The 22366-nt window shown below is 40.6% G+C and overlaps 1 protein-coding gene and 1 long non-coding RNA gene across 4 annotated transcripts in view; one reads left to right on the top strand and one right to left on the bottom strand.

The window, feature by feature from the left end:
- Positions 1-22366, top strand: part of OSTF1 (osteoclast stimulating factor 1) — a 58499-nt gene that overhangs the window by 16308 nt on the left and 19825 nt on the right. For 2 of the 3 annotated variants that reach the window (XM_033237077.1, XM_033237076.1), the window contains exon 2: positions 12795-12841. The exons of the other annotated variant lie outside the window; for it this stretch is intronic. In XM_033237077.1, coding sequence (XP_033092968.1) covers positions 12795-12841 — 47 coding nt within the window. The remainder of the gene's footprint in view (positions 1-12794; positions 12842-22366) is intronic. 3 annotated transcript variants of the gene reach the window in all.
- LOC117098455 lies at positions 15263-16779 on the bottom strand. The gene is made up of 3 exons (XR_004443413.1): positions 16661-16779; positions 15888-16004; positions 15263-15380 (listed from the first exon to the last, which is right to left on the bottom strand). It is a non-coding gene; the product is annotated as an uncharacterized LOC117098455 (long non-coding RNA).

Raw genomic sequence — 22366 nt, 5'->3', positions numbered from 1 at the left:
AGTATTTCACACATGGTATTTGTTTAGTGTCGTTCAGTCCCTGGGTGCCAGAATTAAGAGCCCAGTATTCAGAGCATGGGTTCTGGAGCCAGAGGGGCCTGAGTTTAAGGCTCTTCACTGCCACTCCCTAATTGTGTGGACCTGGACTAGTTACTTACCCTCTCTAACCTCAGTTTCCCCAGCTGTAAAATAGGGTAATACAACATTTACATCACAAGATTGTTTTGAGGATTAAATAAATTGCTGTGAGTCAGTACTTTGCATGGTGTCTGGCCCATGGTAAGTGTCCCATAAACGTGAGTGTAGAAGGATAATTTCGTTTTGGATGAAAGATTTTGATGTTAGGGAATTTTCTGTCTTTAATCTTGCATATATATAATCATTTGCCCAACCAGTCATTTCATATGGGAGGAAGTCATGACCCAGGTTGGTTTGGGGTTGGGGAGAAGCAGGTTAGGAGCTGCAGATGTTCGTGCTGTGGCCCAGTGCTCTGTTTGTCTGACTTGTTACTTGCAGAAAAAGAGGACTACATGGTTTAGGTCTGCAAACATCATCAATAAAGGGCCGAATAGTTAATGTTTTAGGCTCCGTAGGCCACGTGTGGCTCTTTTGCAGCTACTCAGCTCTGCGATGGTATAATGTGAAAGCAGCCACATGCAAAAGACAAATGAATGCTGTGCTCCAATAAAACTTTATTCATGGACATTGCATTTGAATTTCAGATCATTTTCATGTATCTTGAAATACTGTTTTTCATTTTTCTCTCATCTGTTTAAACATGTAAAACCATCCTTAGCTTAAACCTCATACAAAAACAAGCATTGCCTTCATGGACGAGCCTTTGGACTGATCTTGCCTTTTGCGGAGGTGGCATGACCAGGGTAACCTTTTTTTTTTTTTTTTTTTTTTTTTTTTTAATTCCAAGGACAGAGACCATTTTCTTCCATTTTTCCCAAGGTCTCCCCAAACTGACATTGGAAGCAGTTTGTCCTGAGATGAAGGGTTTTTAGGGACCATTGCTTTCTTTCTCTATTTTTTACCCAGTGAAAGACAGTTGGCAAAGTTGTCAATTTCAACTTTCAACAATTTCAAAGTTGTCAGTTGAAATTTCAAACCCTGCTCTCTGGGATTTTTATGTTATATGGTGGAGACTAAATAAAATTAACCAGTGGGTATGGTCCCTCAAGATGTACAAGTAAACCAAGTTTGCTGAAAGGCACTGAAAAGTATAAGCAAAGAAAAAATGGATTAGAAAGGCACACTGTTAATAAACAGAACCCTCTTGTCAGAAAACACACAGGCTACTGTTTTTAAAGAGTCCGCTATTCCTGCAGCTGAAGTCAAGACATGTTTCAAATTCTTTAGGTTTTTTCTATTTTTTTTTCGGATTGGATAGGGGAAGTGATGGGGAAGAGGTGGTGTGAGAGGGAGGAGGGGTGGAAATGTGTTCAGAGTTGTTGCTATTAGTTTTTTCTGTAAAGCTATATGTACAAACAGAATTAATTGAACTTGATTTAATTAATCCAAGAGTATAAGTAGGCAGGACGGAACTTATTCATTACATTGGAAACTATTGGGCATTGTTATGCTCACAATATGACTTTCTTTCCAAGGATTATAGCCTCTCTTTTTATTTTCAAGAGCAGTGGGCTTTTAGGCCGGGCTTGGTGGCTCATACCTGTAATCCCAACACTTTGAGAGGCTGAGGCGGGCAGATCACCTTAGGTCAGGAGTTCAAGACCAGCCTGGCCAACATAGTGAAACTCCATCTCTACTAAAAATACATAAATTAGCTGGGCATGGTGGTGGGCGCCTGTAATCCCAGCTACTCGGGAGGCTGAGGCGGGATAATTGCTCGAACCTGGGAGGTGAAGGTTGCAGTGAGCCGAGAGATCAGGCCATTATACTTCAGCCTGGGCAACAAGAGTGAAATTCCGTCTCAAAAAAAAAAAAAAAGAAAAACAAAAAGCAGTGGGCTTTTGTGGAATGACGCCAGTAGAGATGTGGTTCAGAAGGCCTGTTCTGAGCTGATCACCTCATTTATGGGTGTTGGAATCCACAAAGCCGGAGGTTGAGGGGGAGCCTGTGTTAGCCCAACAGAGTACAGCTGTTTTCTATCACCCCAAGAATTGAAAACGATGGCCTTAACTCTTGGATACCATCCCACAGACTCCTCCTGTTTTGTTTTTCTTTTTTTTTTTTTTTTTTTTTTTTTGAGGCGGAGTCTTGCTCTGTCGCCGGGACTGGAGTGCAGTGGCCGGATCTCAGCTCACTGCAAGCTCCGCCTCCCAGGTTTACGCCATTCTCCTGCCTCAGCCTCCCGAGTAGCTGGGACTACAGGCGCCCGCCACCTCGCCCGGCTAGTTTTTGTATTTTTTAGTAGAGACGGGGTTTCACCGTGTTAGCCAGGAGGGTCTCGATCTCCTGACCTCGTGATCCACCCGTCTCGGCCTCCCAAAGTGCTGGGATTACAGGGTTGAGCCACCGCGCCCGGCCCCTCCTGTTTTGTTTTTCAACAGAAAACATCCTGTTTCATCATGCATGTTTAATAGAATAATTCAAATATGCCTCATAGAAATAATTAATACTTTCTCTTACCCCGAGAATAGCCAGAGATGATGACATTATTTTTTCATACCCACAGGGTATAAATTAAGAAGATTAATGCTCCCTGCATGTTCTTAGACAGATGTGAGAAAGATATATGTATATAGTAAAGTATTATTTTCCATGATTCTCTCTTGATCAAATAATTCTCTTCCTCTTCTTTCATTTTGAGAGCTCTAAGATTGCTTGTAATTATCTGCTTTTGGGGGAAGCGAGAGAATATTGTTTTTTATATATTTACTGAAATCCACAAAGTAGGAAAATATTCTTTATAGAGTCCTGTAACAATTCCTAATTTCATCAGATCGTCCACAGCAATGGCTCCCAAACATTTTTTGACCTTGAACTTCAGTAAGATGTATTTTTCTTGATAATCCAGAACATAAAAATACACACACACACGACCAGAAGGGAACACAGAGGTTCACTTTAAACTCAAATTTCTTCCAAAATCTACCATTAGGCTTTGGATAACTGGCCAAATGGTGGAATGCCTACTTTATTTGGCACACCAAGATTTCTGCTTGAGCAAGGATTATAGATTGCATAGGTGACACTCATGCCTGATCACTTTAGCAGCATCAGTAATGCAAACAAGGCATGACATATGGATTTACTGTTACCTTAATATTCACTTTGAAGGTTGGGCCTGGTGGTTCATACCTGTAATCCCTACACTTTGGGAGGCCAAGATGGGAAGATTACTTGAAGCCACGAGTTTGAGATCAGCTTGGGCAACATGACTCCCGTGTCTACAAAAAATTAGCTGGGTGTGGTGGTACATACCTGTAATCCCAGCTACTTAGGAGGCTGAGGCAGGAGGATCTCTTGCGCCTAAGAGGTCGAAGCTGCAGTGAGCTATGATTTCACCACTGCAGTCCAACTCGGGTGACAGAGTGAGACCCTGTCTCTCAAAAAAAAAAAAGAAAGAAAAAGAAAAGTTTGCTTTGAAAACAGGTAAGTTCTCTAAATGTAACTTATTTACAATGTGTGCTTTATGTATTGGTCTGATTTGCCTTTTGTGGAGGTGGCATGACCACGGTAACTTTTTTTTTTTAATTCCCAGGACTGAAATTGTTTTCTTCCATTTTTTGCCAAGAAAATTTTCAATATTAATAAATTGAAATTCTCTCAGTTGAATGTATAAATGATTATTCACTATTGGAGATATAAACTATTGTAATAATGATGATAATGAGTCTGAATTTTAAGTATGAAAATTACTATATAAAGAGTAAAAATTACAGGCATAGATTGAGAATTAATGTTCAGAGAGTATGATTGCTAGTAATTTTGGAATCCATTGTATTCTTTGTGAGATTACTGTCAGTGACTTTATATCATCATCATTAAGCAAATCTTCAGGCCCAGGAGATGAAGAGGTTAAGTCTTGACCTCAGTTGGTTCCTATTAGGGAGGAAGGATAGTTTACTAATGTACCGGCAGCATCACTGCTGGCAGTAGTGACTCTGGCAGAGCTAGTGCAAAAACATCTTGCTTTTTCTACAGATCTCATTTTAGAGAGAGGATTTGTTTAATTTTACAAAAGTCCCATCAGGCTACAGTTAACAGTACCAAGGATTTACCATTTTTGTCCTTTTATATCAGACTTGTAAAGTGAGTCTACCGGAGTTTTAGTAATAAGAGTGTAATTTTAATTATTTTTTTGGATAAAATTTCAGGTTTATTCTTTTCTTTTTTTTTGGTGGAGTCTCACTCTCTTGCCCAGGCTAGAGTGCAATCTTGGCTCACTGCAGCCTCCACCTCCTGGGTTCAAGCGATTCTTCTGTCTCAGCCTGCCAAGTAGCTGGGATTACAGGTGTCCGCCACCACACCCGGCTAGTTTTTGTATTTTTAGTAGAGATGGGGTTTCACTGTGTTGGCCAGCTGTTCTCCAACTCCCGATCTCAAGTGATCTGCCAGCCTCCACCTCCCAAAGCGCTGGGATTACAGGCGTGAGCCGCCACGCCCGGCCAGGTTTCAGGTTTATTCTTGTATCCCAGTAGTTCATTCCGTTAAAGCCACATTTGGCTTTGGCAAATATTTATTTTAGCATTTGATCATTTGGCATTAGGCCAAGAAATGTGTATTTGGTAAATTTATTAATTAAATATTCATCCACCTGTCCATTCCCAATAAAACAAAATTTCACAAAACCATAATTTCTTCTATTATGTGTAGTGTACACTGGTCTTTCTGACCCATTTAATTGTCTTAAAGTCAACTAAATTAGTTTCTCAATCTACTAATAGGTCATGACCTTCAGTTTAAAAGTGTTGAGGTGACTCATTGTGTTGTGGGATTAGTGAAACAGTGAGGAGGGGTTATTTTTGTATGCAATATTTTTGTCCTACGGAAGATGACCGGAAGGGATTTCTAGTTATATTCCACTCCCAAAAATGCAACTTAAGGTTTCAAGGCATATTAAGACTAGTAAAAATAAATTAATGCTACCACCAAACAATTTTCTATAGTGGCTGTACTAGTTTACGCTCCCACTAGCAGTATCTGAGAATTCTATTTGTTCTATAATGCTTAGCAATGCTAGTATTGTTTTTAAATTAATGGACTTTTTTTTTTAGAGCAGTTTTAGTTTCACAGCAAAATTGAGTGGAAGGTACAGAGATTTCTCATATACCCCTGCTGCCACACATGTGTAGCCCCTCCATTATCAACATCCCTCACCAGAGATAACATTCTTAAAAAGACGTTTGTTAGAATTGGTGAATCTTCACTGACATATCCATGCATCATCATCATTCAGAATCCATAGTTTACGTTAGGGTTTTCTCTTGTTGATGTGGTTTCCATGGGTTTGGACAAATGCATAATGACAGTGATACTCTAATAAGCCATTAGAGTATCATGCAGAGTAGTGTCACTGCCCTAAACGTCCACTGTACACTGCCTGTTCAACTGTACCTCCCCCAACCCTTGGCAACACTGATCTTTTTGCTGTTTCCATAGTTTTGCCTTTTCCAGAATGTCATATCGTTGGAATCATATAGTACGTAGCCTTTTCATGTTGACTTTTCGCTTCGTAATATGCATTTTAGTTTCCTCCATGTCTTTTCATGCCTTGATAGCTCATTTCTCTTTAGTGCTAAATAATATCCCATTGTCTGAATACACCACAGTTGATTTATCCCATTGTCAGTGTTTTTCACTTTAGCCATCAGAGTGGGTATGTAGTAGTTATAGCCATTGTACGTGAAGCCCGTCTAAATGTCTCACGCTTCTTAACATTCTTAGAAAGACATAAGTGAAATAGTCCATCTATTACAGACGGCCAGGGGCTGATATTTTCCATAGTCATTTGTCTTGTTGTTTATTGTATGTCTGTCTCTTATAGTGAGCAGTTTCTTTCTTTCTTTTGCTTTTTTTTGAGACAGTGTTTGACTCTGTCATCCAGGCTGGAGTGCAGTGGTGTGATCATGGCTCACTGCAGCCTTGACCTGCTGGGCTCAAGTAGTCCTCCCACTTTAGCTTCCTGAATAGCTGGGACTATGGGTGTGTACCACCTGCCACCACACCTGGCTAATTGTTAAAGTTTTTGTAGAGCTGGGGTCTCATTGTGTTACCCATGCTGGTCTTGAACTCTTGGGCTCAAGCAATCCTCCACTTTGGCCTCCGAAAGTGCTGGGATTACAGGTGTGAGCCACCGTGCCTGGCACCAATCCCTTTTTAATGATGTCTGAGTGGCTGTCTTTAGAGGCTTCTCCAGTTCTTCACCAACAGGGAATAAAATAGGTTAGAAATTCTTTGTTCAAATTTGTAAGCTCCAAGCCCCTCTAAGTGCTGTTTCAGGGCCTCAAAAATGAGCTGACACATACTCTGTTTGCATAACTTAGAGCAGAAATTTCACCTAGTTACCCTTTGCCTGTAGAATATCCTGTTGCAGAACCCTTCTCTCTGCCTTTACCACGTCTCTGCCGCCATGGACAGGGATTCGTTTATGGAAGCCTAGGGTCATCCCAACTCTAGAGGAAAATACAGTGTTTGGCTGATGACGAATGGACTCACCCTTCTCTTCAGGGACGTGGTGGGGTTGGACAGAACAGAGAAGGGTGGGACTGGCAAGGTGAGGAGCCAGTGAAGTGAGCCAGAGGTGCACCACTGCTGCTGCTATAATGGGAGTTTGCTGATCTTGCTTACATGAAGAGACCAGCCCTGCATAGATCCTTAGTGCTAATACATGCTGGTTCGTGCAAGATTCACCTAAAGCCTCAGACAAAAGATTGGACCTCTTTTTAACCTTAATTCAGTAGAATTCCAGGGTAATTTTAGGGTATTCATAGAGTCTTCTGAGCTCCACTTTTTCTCTTTGTTATATGTCACTAGACTTTGATGAGAAAATGATCAAGCTTGAGGGAGCCTGAGGAAAGCATCTAACTTAGCCTCCTTGCATATACAAGAACAAGTAAATTTGGAATTGATCAGTGCTTCCTCTTGGTGATCTATTAAGATGTTTACTGCTTTTTTTTTTTTTTTTTTTGAGATGAAGTTTCTCCCTGTTGCCCAGATTGGAGTACAATGGCGCGATCTCAGCTTGCTACGACCTCCGCCTTCTGGGTTTAAGTGATTCTTCTGCCCCAGTCTCCTGAGTATCTGGCATTACAGGCGCGCACCACCATGCCCAGCTAATTTTTTGTATCTTTAGTAGAGACGGGGGTTTCACCATGTTGGCCAGGCTGGTCTCGAACTCCTGACCTTGTGATCTGTCTGCCTCGGCCTCCCAAAGTGCTGGGATTACAGGCATGAGCCACTGCGCCCTGCCTATTGCTTTTTTTTCACCTAAACCCATTTAGTTGGCATGGGATCCTGTTTCCAAAATTAGCCATAACACTTTTTTTTTTTTTTTTTTTTAAAGATGTTTTCAGGGAAGATTATATAGAAACACAGGGTACTCTAATTTCTTCCCCTCAGCACATAAATGTATAGACCTGTAGAATATTGCTCAAAATTGAAATAAATATGATGTAAAATGATCAATGAATTCAGTATTATTGTTTTCTTGAGAGGAATAATATCCAGGGTTGTTAAACACTAATAGTAAAAGTCATCTGTGTTTCTTCTTTATGCATTTCTTTTATATTCTGAGGCTATTTCTATTGCCTTCTTTCGTTACCACTTGACTCAATTTTGAGGACGGAATAAATTAATCCCAGAACTTTTATAATGTATGGATGAAAAGGGACAAGAGACCAATGTCCCAACATTAAGCAATAAATAAGTTTATGTGAAAGTGTTTTCTACAACAGATAGAATATTCATTTGCATAATAGTCTAAGGAGTTGCCTGCTGTTCACTGTTTAGTATAAATCAAAATGCAACTAAATCTCACTTTCAGTTGTGAACATTTTAAGTAAGATGATCATGAAAGAGACAATTACAAAAATCAGTGGTTTAGTCACACTGTACGTAGTTGTTTTCAGGCTCTGTACTTTTTATTGAATTTCACCTAAACCTATTTAGTTGACATGGGATCTTGTTTCCAAAATTAGCCATAACACATCTCATTGCTGCCTTCCCTCAGAGGAACAAGAAAGTTCTATCGTTATTGATTTTGGTCACAAGTGGACTGCTTCCTTGTATAACTTCTCTTTGGAAAGTTCAAAGTAATCAAGATAACTAATCTCTGCTCTCAGAGAGACAATCTAGTCAGCAGAAAATACTGTATTTCTCCTGGCAGCTCCTCCTTCCGCTTGGTGTTTCCTTTCTTCAGTCTATGTGAGTGAAAAACAAACTCCAGACCCAAAAAAGTTTCCACTTCTGTGTGTGCCTGTTAAGCTCCTCTTAGTAGAGCAGGAGAGATGTGGCCCTGGAATTCTGCTGGTGAAAAGAGTGTTTTCTTGTGACAGGGATCTGAGCTGCTCTTCTATATTAAGATGTTTAGAAGGAGAATGATGCCTCCTCCCAATCCCAAATCACACTGTTACTGTTTTCATTGATTATAAAGGTAATACACACTTGGCGTAATGAATGTAAACAGTAAATGTCAAGTAGAATATGATGCCCCCACAATTGGTGTTCTCATTCAATGACTGTGTGTTTTGTTGACGTAAACAGGATGGTACTTGCCTACTGTTCTAAACCTGATTTTTTGTGTGTAGATTATTTTCTCTGTCAGTGTCTGTGGTTCTGTCTGCAGCATTTTTTTCTCTCTTTTTTTTTTTTTTTATATAGAGTCTTGCTCTGTTGCCCAAGCTGGAGTGCAGTAGTGCAGTCTTGCCCACTGCAACCTCTGCCTTCTGGGTTCAAGCCATCCTCCCACCTCAGCCTCCCCAGTAGCTGGTATTACAAGTGCATATCACCATGTCCGGCTAATTTTTATATTTCTTGTAGAGATGGTGTTTTGCTATGTTGCCCAGGCTAGGCAACGCTTTTTGTTAATTAACAAGTAAAAATTGTATACATTTATGGTATACAACATAATGTTTTGATATGTATACGTTGTGGAATGACTAAATCAAGCTAATTAACGTGTGTTACCTTACATTATTTTTTTGTGGTAAGAACACTTCAAATCTGCTCTCAGCATTTTCAAGTATGTAATACGTTGTTATTAACTAGTCACCATGATGTAGAGTAGATCTCTTGAACTTGTTCCTGCTCTCTAACAGAAATTTGTGTTCTTTAACCAACATCCCCCCAAGTCTCCCTACCCACTAGCCTCTGGCAACCACCATATTACTGTCTGTTTCTATGAGTTCAACATTTTTAGATCCCACATATATGAGTGAAATCATGCAGTATTAGTCTTTCCATGCCTGGCTAATTCACACAACATAATGTTCTTCAGGTTCATCCATGTTGTCACAAATGACAGGATTTCTTTCTCTTTTAAGACTGAATAGTCTGTGTGTGTGTGTGTGCGTGCGCGTGTGTGTGTGTGTGTGCGCGCGTGCGCGCACGCGCATTGCATTTTAAAAAATTCATTCTGCCATTGATGGACACGTAGGTTGATTTCCTATCTTGGTTATTATGAATAATGTGCAGGGTTCTTTTTAAAATGACTGTGTCTTGTGGACAAATCAGTTTATTTACATAATCCCCTTTTAATGGACATTAAGTCAATCCATTTTCTGATATTCTAAACCTGCAACATGGGGGAAATTAAAATAATATTGAAAATCAATTTCTCAGTCACATGAACCACTTTTCTCATGCCCAGAAGCTACATGTGACCAGCACAGATATAGAACTTTTCTGTTACTATGTGAAGCTAGGTCAGACAGTACTGTTATAAACTACTGGTTTCAGACTTCTAAATTTTTATTTAATTTTTTTTTTTTTGAGACTAGGTCTTGCTCTGCCACTCAGGCTGGAGTGTAGTGGTGCAATCTCAGCTCACTGCAACCTTCACCTCCCGGGTTCAAGCGATTCTCCTGCCTCCCACCTCTTGAGTAGCTGGGAATACAGGTGTCCACCACCAAGCCTGGCTAATTTTTGTATTTTTAGTAGAGATAGGGTTTCGCCATGTTGGCCAGGCTGGTCTCAAACTCCTGGCCTCAAACAGTCCACCTGCCTTGGCCTCCCAAAGTGCTGGGATTACAGGCGTGATCCACCATGCCTGGCCTCAGACTTTTTAAAATTCCTGCTTCCATCTATTCCTTTCTTCATGCTTCATTCATTACTTAATTCATTAATTAATTAATTACTGAGTGCCTCGTATGTGCCAGGCACTGTGGTAGGCACTTGGGTGTCTCATTCATAAAACAACAAAAGTACTTGTCTTCATAATGCTTACAGTTGATCCACAAAAGGTTTTTGAGTACTCAGTCTATATAAATGCATATGGATTTATAAGTTGTATGTATATTATTCTATGCTGTTATATCATAAAACATGTTCAAATAGGAATAGAAAAGAATAAGAAGGATAAAAATGTAAATAATTTCTGAAGTAGTCTTCCCGTATCCCACCTTGGAGGCCACTATTCTGCATGATTTTCTTTCTTAGATAATCATCTGTAAAGGTTCTTCTAGTGTTGCAACTGAGCTTTTATTTATTATTATTGTTATATTTTGAGGCAGAGTCTTGCTCTGTTTCCCAGGATGGAGTGTGGTGGCACGATCTCAGGTCACTGTAACCTCCAGCTCCTGGGTTCAGGCTGTTCTCCTGCCTCAGCCTCCTGAGTAGCTCGGGCTATAGGTGCCTGCCACCACACCTGGCTAATTTTTATACGTTTAGTAGAGATGGCGTTTCACCGTGTTGACCAGACTGGTCTTGAACTTCTGACCTCAAGTGATCCACTTGTCTTGGCCTCCCAAAGCTTTTAAATAGCTATCAAATAGATAGTCCTTCTATTTTGATATCTGTTCTAAATCTATTTATTTTATTAAAAGAGGATTCCCCCCCCCTTTTTTTTTTTGCTATCTATAGGCTTTTTTTCCTATACTGTTTGAGTTTGTTAATTTACTTATGTACAGCTGACTTTCTGTATCCACTGGTTCCACATCTACAGATTAAACCAACTATGAATCAAATATATTCGGGAAAAAAACTAAAAAAGAACAATACTGTTCAAGCGTGGTGGCTCATGCCTGTAATCCCAGCACTTTGGGAGTCTGAGGCAGGCGGATCGCTTAAAGTCAGGAGTTCGAGACCAGCCTGGCCAACATGGTGAAGCCCTATCTCTATTAAAAATATAAAAATTAGCTGGGTATGGTGGCAGGTGCCTGTAGTCCCAATCACTCGGGAGGCTGAAGCAGGAGAATCTCTTGAACCTGGGAGGTGGAGGTTGCAGTGAGCTGAGATTGCGCCACTGCATTCCAGCCTGGGCGAAACAGTGAGAATCTGTTTCAAATAATATAATAATAACACAATAATACAAATAATTTCAGTATAACAACTATTTACATAGTATGTACATTGCATTAGGCATAATAAGTAAAGATAATTTCAAGTATATGGGAGGATGTATATATGCATAAATACTATGCCGTTTTATATAAAGGTCTTGAACGTCCATGGATTTTGGTATCCATCGTGGTTCTAGAACTGGTGCCCTTGGATACTGAGGGATGATTATACTCATTTAGCAAACATTTATTAAGTTCTACTATGTGCCAGTTAGGTGCTGGGAAATTGACCAAGTTAGAGTTCCTGCCCTCAAATGAGACAGGTAGCAAATCAGTGGTTATAGCCCAGAGTGTTATGGAAATGCAGTCTACAAAGAGAGAAAGAGGCAGTATTGTTTGGCGGGAAGGAGGGCAACTCTCAGGCATGTGACCTCGTTGCCTCTTTTCTGTTTTGGGACTTAATGGACTCATAGATTTCTCCAATGGGTCCTTTTTTTTTTTCCTCCATGGTATTTTCTTTTCTTTTGGAAAATATAAAATTCCAACCCACTGATGTAAGAATATCAAACCAGTGTAGATTATCACTTTAAGGATTTGTTTATGTTAACATGGTCATGTTTATATTTTTAAACCTAGATCTCAGGGTTGGAGGGACTCTGTATAGGACAGAACTGAAGCACAAATAATTATGTAGCTCCTGCTGTTAGAAGGAAGCAAAAGTATCTTTCAGAGGTGTGCGTCTGTTCGTACATTCACTTAAGAAATATTTAAAAATATCTCCTATGTGGAAAAGGCACTCAATTCTGAAATACAATTCTCCCACAAGTTTTTTTTTCTTGGATAGAGATATTTCAGTCAGTGTTTTTATAATGACAATAGTTGCTGCTGGTACTTATATAATGTTTCTGTGTAGTCACATTGATATATATAGTGATGTATTTTTTAAATTTATTTTTAAATTGACAGATAATTGTACATATTCATGGGCTACATAGTGATGCTTTGATACATATAATGTATAGTGATCAGATCAGGGTAATTAGCATATTTGTCATCTTAAACATTTATCATTTCTTAGTATTGGGAAATTTAATATCTTCCTGCTGGCTGTTTGAACTATATAATAATTGTTAGCTATGGCCATCTTACAGTGGTATAGAATACTGGAACTTATTCCTCCTATCTAAGTGTGATTTTTATATCCTTTAGCAAATCTCTCCCTGTCCTTCCTTTCTCTCTAGCCTTTTCAGCCTCTAGTATCCTCTGTTCTACTTGATCACATGGGTTTTTAATTAGGGAATTCTGAAGGATATGATGAATAATGCTATTAAGAGCAAATTCAGGAATGAAAAATTCAGTTGTTGTTTTTTCTTCCTTTTTTAGGGCAAGTTAAAGTCTTCAGAGCCCTGTATACGTTTGAACCCAGAACTGTAAGTGTTCAGTTTTTAACTTTTAAAATTGACAGAAAAACCTGAGATGATTTTATTTAGACATTTCCTCTGGTGTCAGTGGTCTGCGTTTTCTTTGATAGACCTAGGTAATTCTCAGGAACGGATGTTGGGTCCAGAGCTGTGCAAGTTAAGTCCCGGCTGATTCGCATGTCTTCTGCATCTTGAGGTCATGTCTGTCTTATAAAGTTTCTCCCCACATGGTGACACCACCTGCTTTCAAATTGACAAGTGACTTGCATATAAAGCATGGCAACCCTGTCTTAGTCATCCTTCTGCTGAATCTCATACTAACCTTCCTTCATTCTCCTCTTGACCCTCTACCTCAAAATAGCTCATAATGGTACCCACTGCTAGCCTTCCAGAACAATTTTTTATTTCTCTGCAGTGTGCATTCTCATTGTTATAGTTTCTGGTATCCATCCATTTATCTGTGGTTTATTAAGCACCTATTATATGCCAGTCACTGGTCCAGGCCTTGGGACTAGTGCCGGGACAACAGAAAGGATGCTCTCATAGAACTTGCATCCAGTGGAGAGAGACAGAGAGTAAGCAGACAAATGAATGTGACTGTCAGGGGCTAAGTACTCTGGAGAAAAATAAGGAGGGTGAGGGGCAAAGAAGTGAATGGAGAAAAGAGTGCTGTCTTCAATAGCATGTTCAGAGATGGCCTTTCTATAAAGGTGGCATCTGGGGAGAGACCTGAAGGAAGTGAGGGAGCAACAAGTGCAAGCAGCATCCTTGGTGGATGCTAGAATAGAAAAAACAGGGAAGACAGCATGACTTGGAAAGTTGCAAACACAGTAGAGGGTGGTGGGAGACTACTTCTGAGAGTTGGGGTGAACTGGAAGGGCAGAGCATTTAGGGCCTGTGGATCTCATTTCAGTTTTGCTCTGGGTAAGATTGGAGGTGAGTAGATGGTTTTGATACAGGAGTGACTAGATGGTGAAGCAGGGAGTTGAGACAGTTAGGAGGGAAAGGAAAGAAACCAAGAAGGTTTCTTGGGGAGAAGGGGTGTATGAGTCCGTTTTTACTCTGCTGATAAAGACATACCTGAGACCGGGTAATTTATAGAGAAAAAGAGGTTTAATGGACTCACAGTCATGGCAGAAGGCAAAGGCATGTCTTAATGGCAGCAGATGAGAGAATGAGAACCAAGTGAAAGGGGAAACCTCTTATAAAATCAACACATCTTGTGAGACTTATTCACTACCACGAGAACGGTATGGGGGAAACTGTTCCCATGATTCAGTTATCTCCCACCAGGTCCCTCCCACAACACATGGGGATTATGGGACCTACAATTCAAGGTGAGATTTGGGTGGGGACACAGCAAAACTGTATCAAGGAGAAAACTGCTATCCTTGACTTTTCTCTCATATATGCTAGGGACCAGAGCTTTCTCTCTGTGGGCAGTCAGCTTGCTGCCGGCTTCATCTGGGTTTGCCCCAGACCCTGCCGTCCCCAAAGTTAGAGGCAACTCAGAAGGTCACAGAGAACAAGTGACACTGAACATCAGTTCACTGCCATCAGGCCAGGGCCTGACTTCAAATCCCAAACCTGTCATTTACTTACTGCATGAATTTTCTTACCTCACAGCCATTGATTCCTCATGTGAAAATAGGGATACCATTCTGCAGTGGCACCATGCCGTGAGCAGGGAGTGGGGTGAATATTGAAGGCCTACCACATGGTGAGCACCAAAAAATGGTAGCCACTAATAGACTAACATGGGAGTGTGCATATTCAGACAGTTCTCCCAAGAGTTTGTCCACGAAATGTTTCTGGAACAAGAAAGGTGGGGTTTTTATTCTTCTTACCAAGAGATTCCACTGACAACTCTCCTGTGTTGGTGAGGGATTGGGAGTGGGTAGTGTTGGTTTACTGAGCCTGCCATAACAAAGTTCTACAGACTGAGTGGCTTAACCAAAAGAAATTTATTTTCTCACAATTCTGGGAGCTAGAAGACTGAGATCAAGGCGTCTGCAGGGTTGGTTTCTTCTGAGGCCTTGCTCTTTGGCTTCTAGATGTCGTACTTCTGTCCACATCTTCTCATGGTCTTTCCCCATATGCTTGTGTTTGCACCTCCTCTTCTTGTAAAGATGTGAGTCATTGGATTAGGGCTCACCCTAAAGACCTCATTTTAACTTAATTAACTCTTTAAAGTCCTTATCCCAAATACACTCGTATTTGGAAGTACGGATACTCTTCAACTTATGATGAACCCAACAAACTCATTGTAAGACAAAAAAAATCCGTAAGTCAAAAATGCATTTAATACCCCGATAAGCCCATCGTAAAGTTGACAAATTGTTAAGTTGGATCATCGTATGTCAGGGGCATCTGTACTGGGGGTTTGGACTCTAACATAAGAATTTGAGGTAGGGAGAGGGCACAAAGAGCCCATAACAGGGAAGTGTGAGGCCCAGGGCTGTTGTCTTTAAGCCCTGCTCACTGGGAGCGCTGTCATTTTATGCCTCGGCTTGTCCTTATCAGTTGTGTCCTGGTTGGTTGCATGACCCTAAGAGGGATAAGAGTGAGAGAAGTTAGGGGTGGTCAGGTGCCAGCCTGGGCCACTCAATGAATAGACCATTCTCTGCTGCCTCTGTGAATCTAGAATGGGACCTGCATTTACTTTGTTTTGAGGCTTGAGGTGACTCCTGACTCACTCTCCTCTCTTAGTATGCTTCGTTATCCCTGCCTTTGTCCTTTCTCACCAACCTCCTCCTTCCCCTTTGCTTCCTCATGACCTGGTTATGCCTTTCCTCACTTCCCACCTACAGACTTGCTCCTCCATTCCATCTGTAGTCTGAGCTAGATTGGCATTCCTCAAAGGTGGCTTTGCTTCCACCTCCTGCTTCAATCTTTTATTTGACTAACGGTGTCGTCCTCTATAGTCCAGCCCCTATTCCAGCCCCGCTGTGCTCTGCTCCTTCCTGTTCTTGAACTATCCTGTCTGGAGGTGACTCACAGCAGAACCTATCTCTCAACCCTTTCTAGACCATGGCCCTGTCCCTTCCAAGCTCACCTTACATACTTCCTCTTCTGTAAAGACTTTTCTGACCACTCCCGCTGGAGGTGGACTGCCTCTCCCGCCTCTGAACTTCCACACTTGGTATTTCAGTCCTGCTCACCGGCACAGCATCTGAAGAAGCAGGGTAGCACCAGGTTCAGAGCCCGCATTAGGGTTCAGGACCAGCTCCACTTCTTGAGCAACTGTGTGACCTTGAGGAAATTACCGGACCTCTCTGTCACAGTGTTCTCATCTGTAAGGTTAGGATAATAATAGTCCCACCGGGTTTTAATGAGAATTAAATGAGATTAATTGCATAAAGCTGCTATTACTACTATTAAGGAGTACTTGTTACTATTGAAGGAGTAGTGGTTGCAGTATTAGTAGACATTTAATAGATATTTTTGATGGATTGTGTATTGATTTATTTACTTCCAATTCTACTCCAAAATGGAGTTTCTCCACTGCTTTTAAAAAGATCTTAGTTATGATTGAATATACAGTAGAATATACATTTAATTCATTAGGCTTTAAAAAATACTCAATATTTAAAATGTATTTTTAATATCTTTAGTCCCAAGGATTGTAGGCTGCAGTCAGTAATGACCACTCGAGCCCTGTTGCCTCTATATTTCCCCCCGTTCAGCTCCCTTCAATCCTGGTGTGAAGTGGGTAGCATCTAGCACGGCAGGCAGCCTCTAGCCCCCACGGCCTTCCTGACTGGTAAAGTGCCATGCCATACCCATTGTTACATTTCGAATATCATTCCAGAACTAGGTTCGTCTTACCTTCTTTTTTCTGAATGAGAATTTCTGTTGGAAGCTGTTTGGTCTTTCTCCCCTCTGACCAGCAGCCATCTTCTCTGGAGGGATAGATACACCACAGCATATCCCAAGCTGACCTGGCCTCCTCGAAGTCACTGGGACCAGGCAATATTGAAAGGCTGAGGTGGGCTCTGAGGGACATTGCCGGCATGTGCAGCCCCCCAGGCAGTCCTGGGTCCAGTTTTAAGCTCCTGTTCCCCCTCAGGAGATGGGGACAGCAATGCCCAACCCCAGTCTTGGGGATCCATTGAACCGGAAGAACGCTAGGTAGCTCCTGGTTCTTCCTGCCAACTCATTTCTCATCTGTCTTGCTTAAAGGCAAGGGTGTCTTGGCACCACCCAGCCCCGTTTGGTTCTTTTTTCTCACCCAGCTCCTTTCAATAAAGTGTCAACCACAGACCTGGCTGGACTGGATTGACGAGTGTCAAGACAGACTGATGAGGAGAGAACAGAATTTCCTGTGTGGTTGAGGCGCATGGATTTCCAAAGGGAAACCAGCAGGACCCTGCTCTGTCATGTAAAAGTTGCTAGGCTGCACTAGGTTAATAGAGCCACGTGTAGAGGAAGGAGACTGGGAATCTAAGAGCTGAGGTAGGAGCCCAGCCCTGCCACTCATGCTGATTTGCAGAGATTCTTTAACTTCTCTAAGCCTGGTTGTGAAATAGAGATTGTATTCATGACCCAGCCAAGCCTAGTGAGTTGTGAGGACTAAATGAGGTCAAATATACTTTGCAAGTAAAATATGCTGCCATTGGTTTTGTTGTACTGCACTGTAGGGGTGGGGGAGTTGGGAGTGGATAGAGACAGATATTTTCCAAGGTGGCCAGCTTTTAATCTGGTCATGACACCATGATGGCCAATAATGGCTGTGTGTGATGCCTTTTGTATGAGAGAAAGCATAGGTGGTGGGTAAGAGCAGGGACTCCATAATGTGACTTAGAGTTCAGGTGCAGGTTCTACCATGTACCTGATCTATCGCCTTGGACAGGTTTCTCATCTTTAACATGATGATAAGAATACCACCCACTTCATATAGTGTTCTTGGTGAGGAGCAAATTAGTTAATATTTCTGAATGCCCAGACCAGTATGTGGCACATAATATATACTATAAAGTGTTAAATAAAAACATCTGTGGAGAATTTGTTTTCTCTTTTTATGAATTTTGGGGGCTTCAGACTTCAGATTTGGGGGCAAATCTGAAAAATTTCAAAAGTATATCAGTTTTTTTAAACTTTTCATAAAGTATATTTGCATAAACCAACAAAATTAATGCCTTGGGAATTATATGTTACCAAGAATATATGGACTGGGAATGGGAATATATGTTACTAAGTGTGTACTCTTTGCTGTAACATCCCGGTGGACCATAGCTTTCTTATTCTGATACTTTGTTGTTCTTCAAGGAGAGAGGAAAGGAGGAATGTGGTTAAAAAACAAAGAACAAGCTGGAAATGGAGAAGTGCATACTTCATTATGTTACTGTTTTCCCATTTCTGTTCCCTGACTATGATGCTGGGAATTTAAAAGTAGATGCTCATTGAACAGTTTACATCAGGTATCCTGCTAGTGGTTTCTTAATGAAAAATGTGAATATTGCAGGTGAAATCTGTTCTTAAAACCGTGAAATTACCGTGTTGTATGTACTGCCACCAACACTGCGAAGAATTTAGTAGACTGCCTACTTAGCTAGATTAGGAAAACATGTTCCTAGTTTCTTTGGAAGAAGATATTTTATGAGTAGTAGCATTCTGTGTCTGGGAGCTATGGATTAAAAGAGAATAAACTGTCGACTGTAATTTCTTGGGATGAAAAAATGAGGTCACTTTTTGCCTGACTGAAATGGACTGCCTGTTCTCGTTGCCTCCGTTGAAAAACAAGTCTGACCTAATGGGCGGCTTGTGGCAGACACCACTATTGAACGGCAGCCATTAATTCAAAAACCGAAATAGCTCTGAGAGGTATCGAAGCGACTGGCACTCAGTGGTCTTTCTCAAATGATGCACTTTCCCAAACCACAGAGGACAAGAATTACTTGAAAGACATTAAGAGTTTTAACTATTTTGGGCCTTATTACTTTTTTAAAAAAATTGAGGTAAAATTCACATAACATAAAATTAACCACTTTAAAAATTTTTAATTTCTGTGAGTACATAGTGGGAGTATATATTTATGAGGCATATGAGATGACTGGATACAGGCGTGCAGTGTGGAATCATCACATCATGGGATATTAAGTGTCCATCCCCTCAAATGTTTGTCCTTTGTGTTACAGACACTCCAGTTATACTCTTTCAGTTATTTAAAAATGTACGATTATTATTGACTATAGTTATCCCATTGTGCTATCAAATAATAGGTCTTATTATTTCTTTCTAAATTTTTTTTGTACCCATTAACCATCCCAATTTCCCCCCAGGTTTTCCCATTACCCTTCCCAGCCTCGGGTAGCCATACGTCTACTCTCTATGTGCATGAGTTCAATTGTTTTGATTTTTAGATCTCACAAATAAGTGAGAACATGCGATGTTTGTCTTTATTTCCAAATTAACCATTTTAAAGTGAATCATTCCGTGGTGTTTAGTACATTTACAATTCATTACCTCTGTGTAGTTCTAAAACATTTTCATCATCGCACAGATTAACCCTGGACCCATTAAACAGTTACTCCCTATTCCCCCGATTTATTGCTTGTTTTTATAAGAAAGAGTCATTACCATGATTGTGTGTGTGTGTGTGCTTTGTTTTTAAAAGCTATTTGTTTGGTACTTTTTCATAATGTGTTTTGTTTGTTTGTTTAAAGGGTGAGTGGTTTTATTAAATGGAAATTTAGGGAGATTTGACTTTTGTAATTTTTAGAAGGAGGGTAAAACTGTAAGGAAAGATGACTTCTTAACTTCTTGAAAGTACTGATTGAGGAGGATTTATTGTAAGATATAACTGAGTGAGATTAACTTTGGGAGATGTACTCAGTAAGAATAACCCAGGATGGCTCAAAGATGGGACAGACCTCTTCATGGCATTGAACTCTTTCAAGTTCCAGGAAATGAAAAGTTACTCCAGGAAAAGGTTGCTGCCCACATGTCCTATTTTCCTTATACTCTTCTTCTCCCTTCATTTTCCCCTCCCAGGCCTTATAAGGCACCATCTAAAGGAGAGTCAGATGGTGTTAAAATTGCCAACAAAGGCCAACCTTAATGTTGTGGGGGCGAGTGGTAGTGGTTGCTGAGTCCAGCTGGGATGCTGCGGTGGGGAGAGAGTCATCTTTCTGGTCTCTCTGGGAGTGATCCGGTTTACATCAAAATAAATACTAAAGGAAATAGTTTCTTTACCTAATCACTTTCTATATCTATCACATATTGGTAGTAATGGTGATCATTGATCATCAGAACATTTTAGAGACCGGTTTGAGAGAATATTAGTGGTTATTAATTTCTTTTTTCCCAAATTCAGGCAACAAAAATAAAAAGTAAAAACTTACTGCAAACAATATCAAAATGTATGTCACAAGGTCTAGTGTATATAACTAATTTTCCATAGTTTGTGCTATGTGTCAGACTAGTCTGTGCAAATCAAAGTGTAAAAGCAATATATGTTTCAGAAAGTTACCTTTTAAAGGACTTTAGCCATTTGGGGGCATCAATAATCATCATTTGCTAATTTTTATATTTGAATGTATAATGCATCTAAATATTTTCATGTATTATGGTTACTTAAAGCATGTTATGGCTGATAATAGCCTTAATTTACATTCATGGAGAAATAGTTATAGTAAGAATGTAGATCAGCCTTAAAACTAAATAAATTACTAGTGCAGAATCATATTTACTGCCCTAGTCTGCTACTGAGAGGAGGTAAACAAATGGAAAAATGAATGGATGAAATATTTTAATTTATTTATTAAAAAAATTTTTTGAGACAGAGTCTCACTCTGTCGCTCAGGCCGGAGTGCAGTGGTGTAATCTCAGCTCACTGCAACCTCTCCCTCCCAGGTTCAAGTGATTCTCGTGTCTCAGCCTCCTGAGTAGCTGGGATTATAAGTATGTACCACCACGCCTGGCACATTTTTTGTGTGTGTTTTTAGTAGACACGGGGTTTCACCATGTTGGCCAGGCTGGTCTCGAACGCCTGTCCTCAAGTGATCTGCCCACCTTAGCCTCCCAAAGTGCAGGAATTGTGCAGACAGGCGTGAGCTACCACACCTGGCTGGGTGAAGTAATTTTCACTAGCATAATTTTGATTTATATGGAATAGTAATTATAATCACAAACATCAGAGCCTTTCTTTTAATAGTATTTTTCCCACCTAAACTATGAAAGCAACACATGCTCATGACAGAATTTGGAAATTTTTCTGTGTCTCTTTAATGCTTAGTTGTGTTCTTATCACATGTGAAATTTGTGTCCTGCATTTTTTATCCACCATGATGATGTAAATATTTCCTAATATCTGAAATTTGCTCTCAGTAGGCATCACCCTACTTACTTATAAAGTCACGGCAAGTGTTATCTACTAATGGGGAAAAGATGTTTAAAATGTATATCTTTATTCAGAGAGTTTTTTTTTTTTTTTTTTTGAGACGAAGTCTTGCTCTGTCACCCAGGCTGGAGTGCTGTGGCGTGATTTTGGCTCCCCACGACCTCTGCCTCCCGGGTTCAAGCAATTCTCTGCCTCAGCCTCCCAAGTAGCGGGGATTACAGGCATCCACCACCACACCCAGCTAATTTTTGTATTTTTAGTAGAGATGGGTTTTCACCATCTTGGCCAGGCTGGTCTTGAACTCCTGACCTCATGAACTACCTGCCTCGGCCTCCCAAAGTGCTGAGATTACAGGCATGAGCCACCACACCTGGCCTCAGAAAGTTTTTAGAACGTTTGGTTGGTACCGGCCAGAGCACATATGGTCGGTGTAATTAGCCAACTCCTTAGAGCTGCTTGGGGTTTCTGGACTGGCTGAGTTACTGCTTCATATCTTTTAGCTCTTTAGCCTTATTAATGGTTGAATTACATATTAACTTTTCTTTATGTTCATTCTCCCTGAACGTGAAGAGTTAGGATAATGATTTTCTCATAATAAGCATGTAGCAGATGTTGATCTTAAAGTGTTCAAGGATTGAGGCCTTGTTTAAGAGAAAACCAAGCTTCTGGCTGTTTTTCATGATTCTAATTCTAGACATTTATCTTTTTATGAAAAATAATATACCACCTTTTAGGATTTCTACAAGGAAGAAGTTTTATTAATATTCTATTTTGATATACAAATGTTTTGCTTTGGTTGTAGAAGAATACAAAATGTGTGTGGAGAATCTTTATGTAATTCTTTGAAGTTCATCATGGGAAAAAAATCTATTCATGTATTAATTTTTCAGTAGTAGGCCGGGCGCTGTGGCTCACGCCTATAATCCCAGTACTTTGGGAGGCCGAGACGGGCGGATCATGAGGTCAGGAGATCGAGACCATCCTGGCTAACACGGTGAAACCCCGTCTCTACTAAAAATACAAAAAACTAGCTGAGCGTGGTGGCGGCGCCTGTAGTCCCAGCTACTTGGGAGGCTGAGGCAGGAGAATGGCGTGAACCCGGGAGGCGGAGCTTGGAGTGAGCCGAGATGGCGCCACTGCACACCAGCCTGGGCGACAGACCCAGACTCCATCTCAAAAAAAAACAAAAAAAA

The sequence above is a fragment of the Trachypithecus francoisi genome, unplaced genomic scaffold (assembly GCF_009764315.1).
Source record: "Trachypithecus francoisi isolate TF-2019V2 unplaced genomic scaffold, Tfra_2.0 Lachesis_group16, whole genome shotgun sequence".
Lineage (NCBI taxonomy): Eukaryota > Metazoa > Chordata > Mammalia > Primates > Cercopithecidae > Trachypithecus > Trachypithecus francoisi.
Note: the sequence above shows the minus strand (reverse complement) of the source record. Positions and strands in the feature narration are given on the sequence as shown.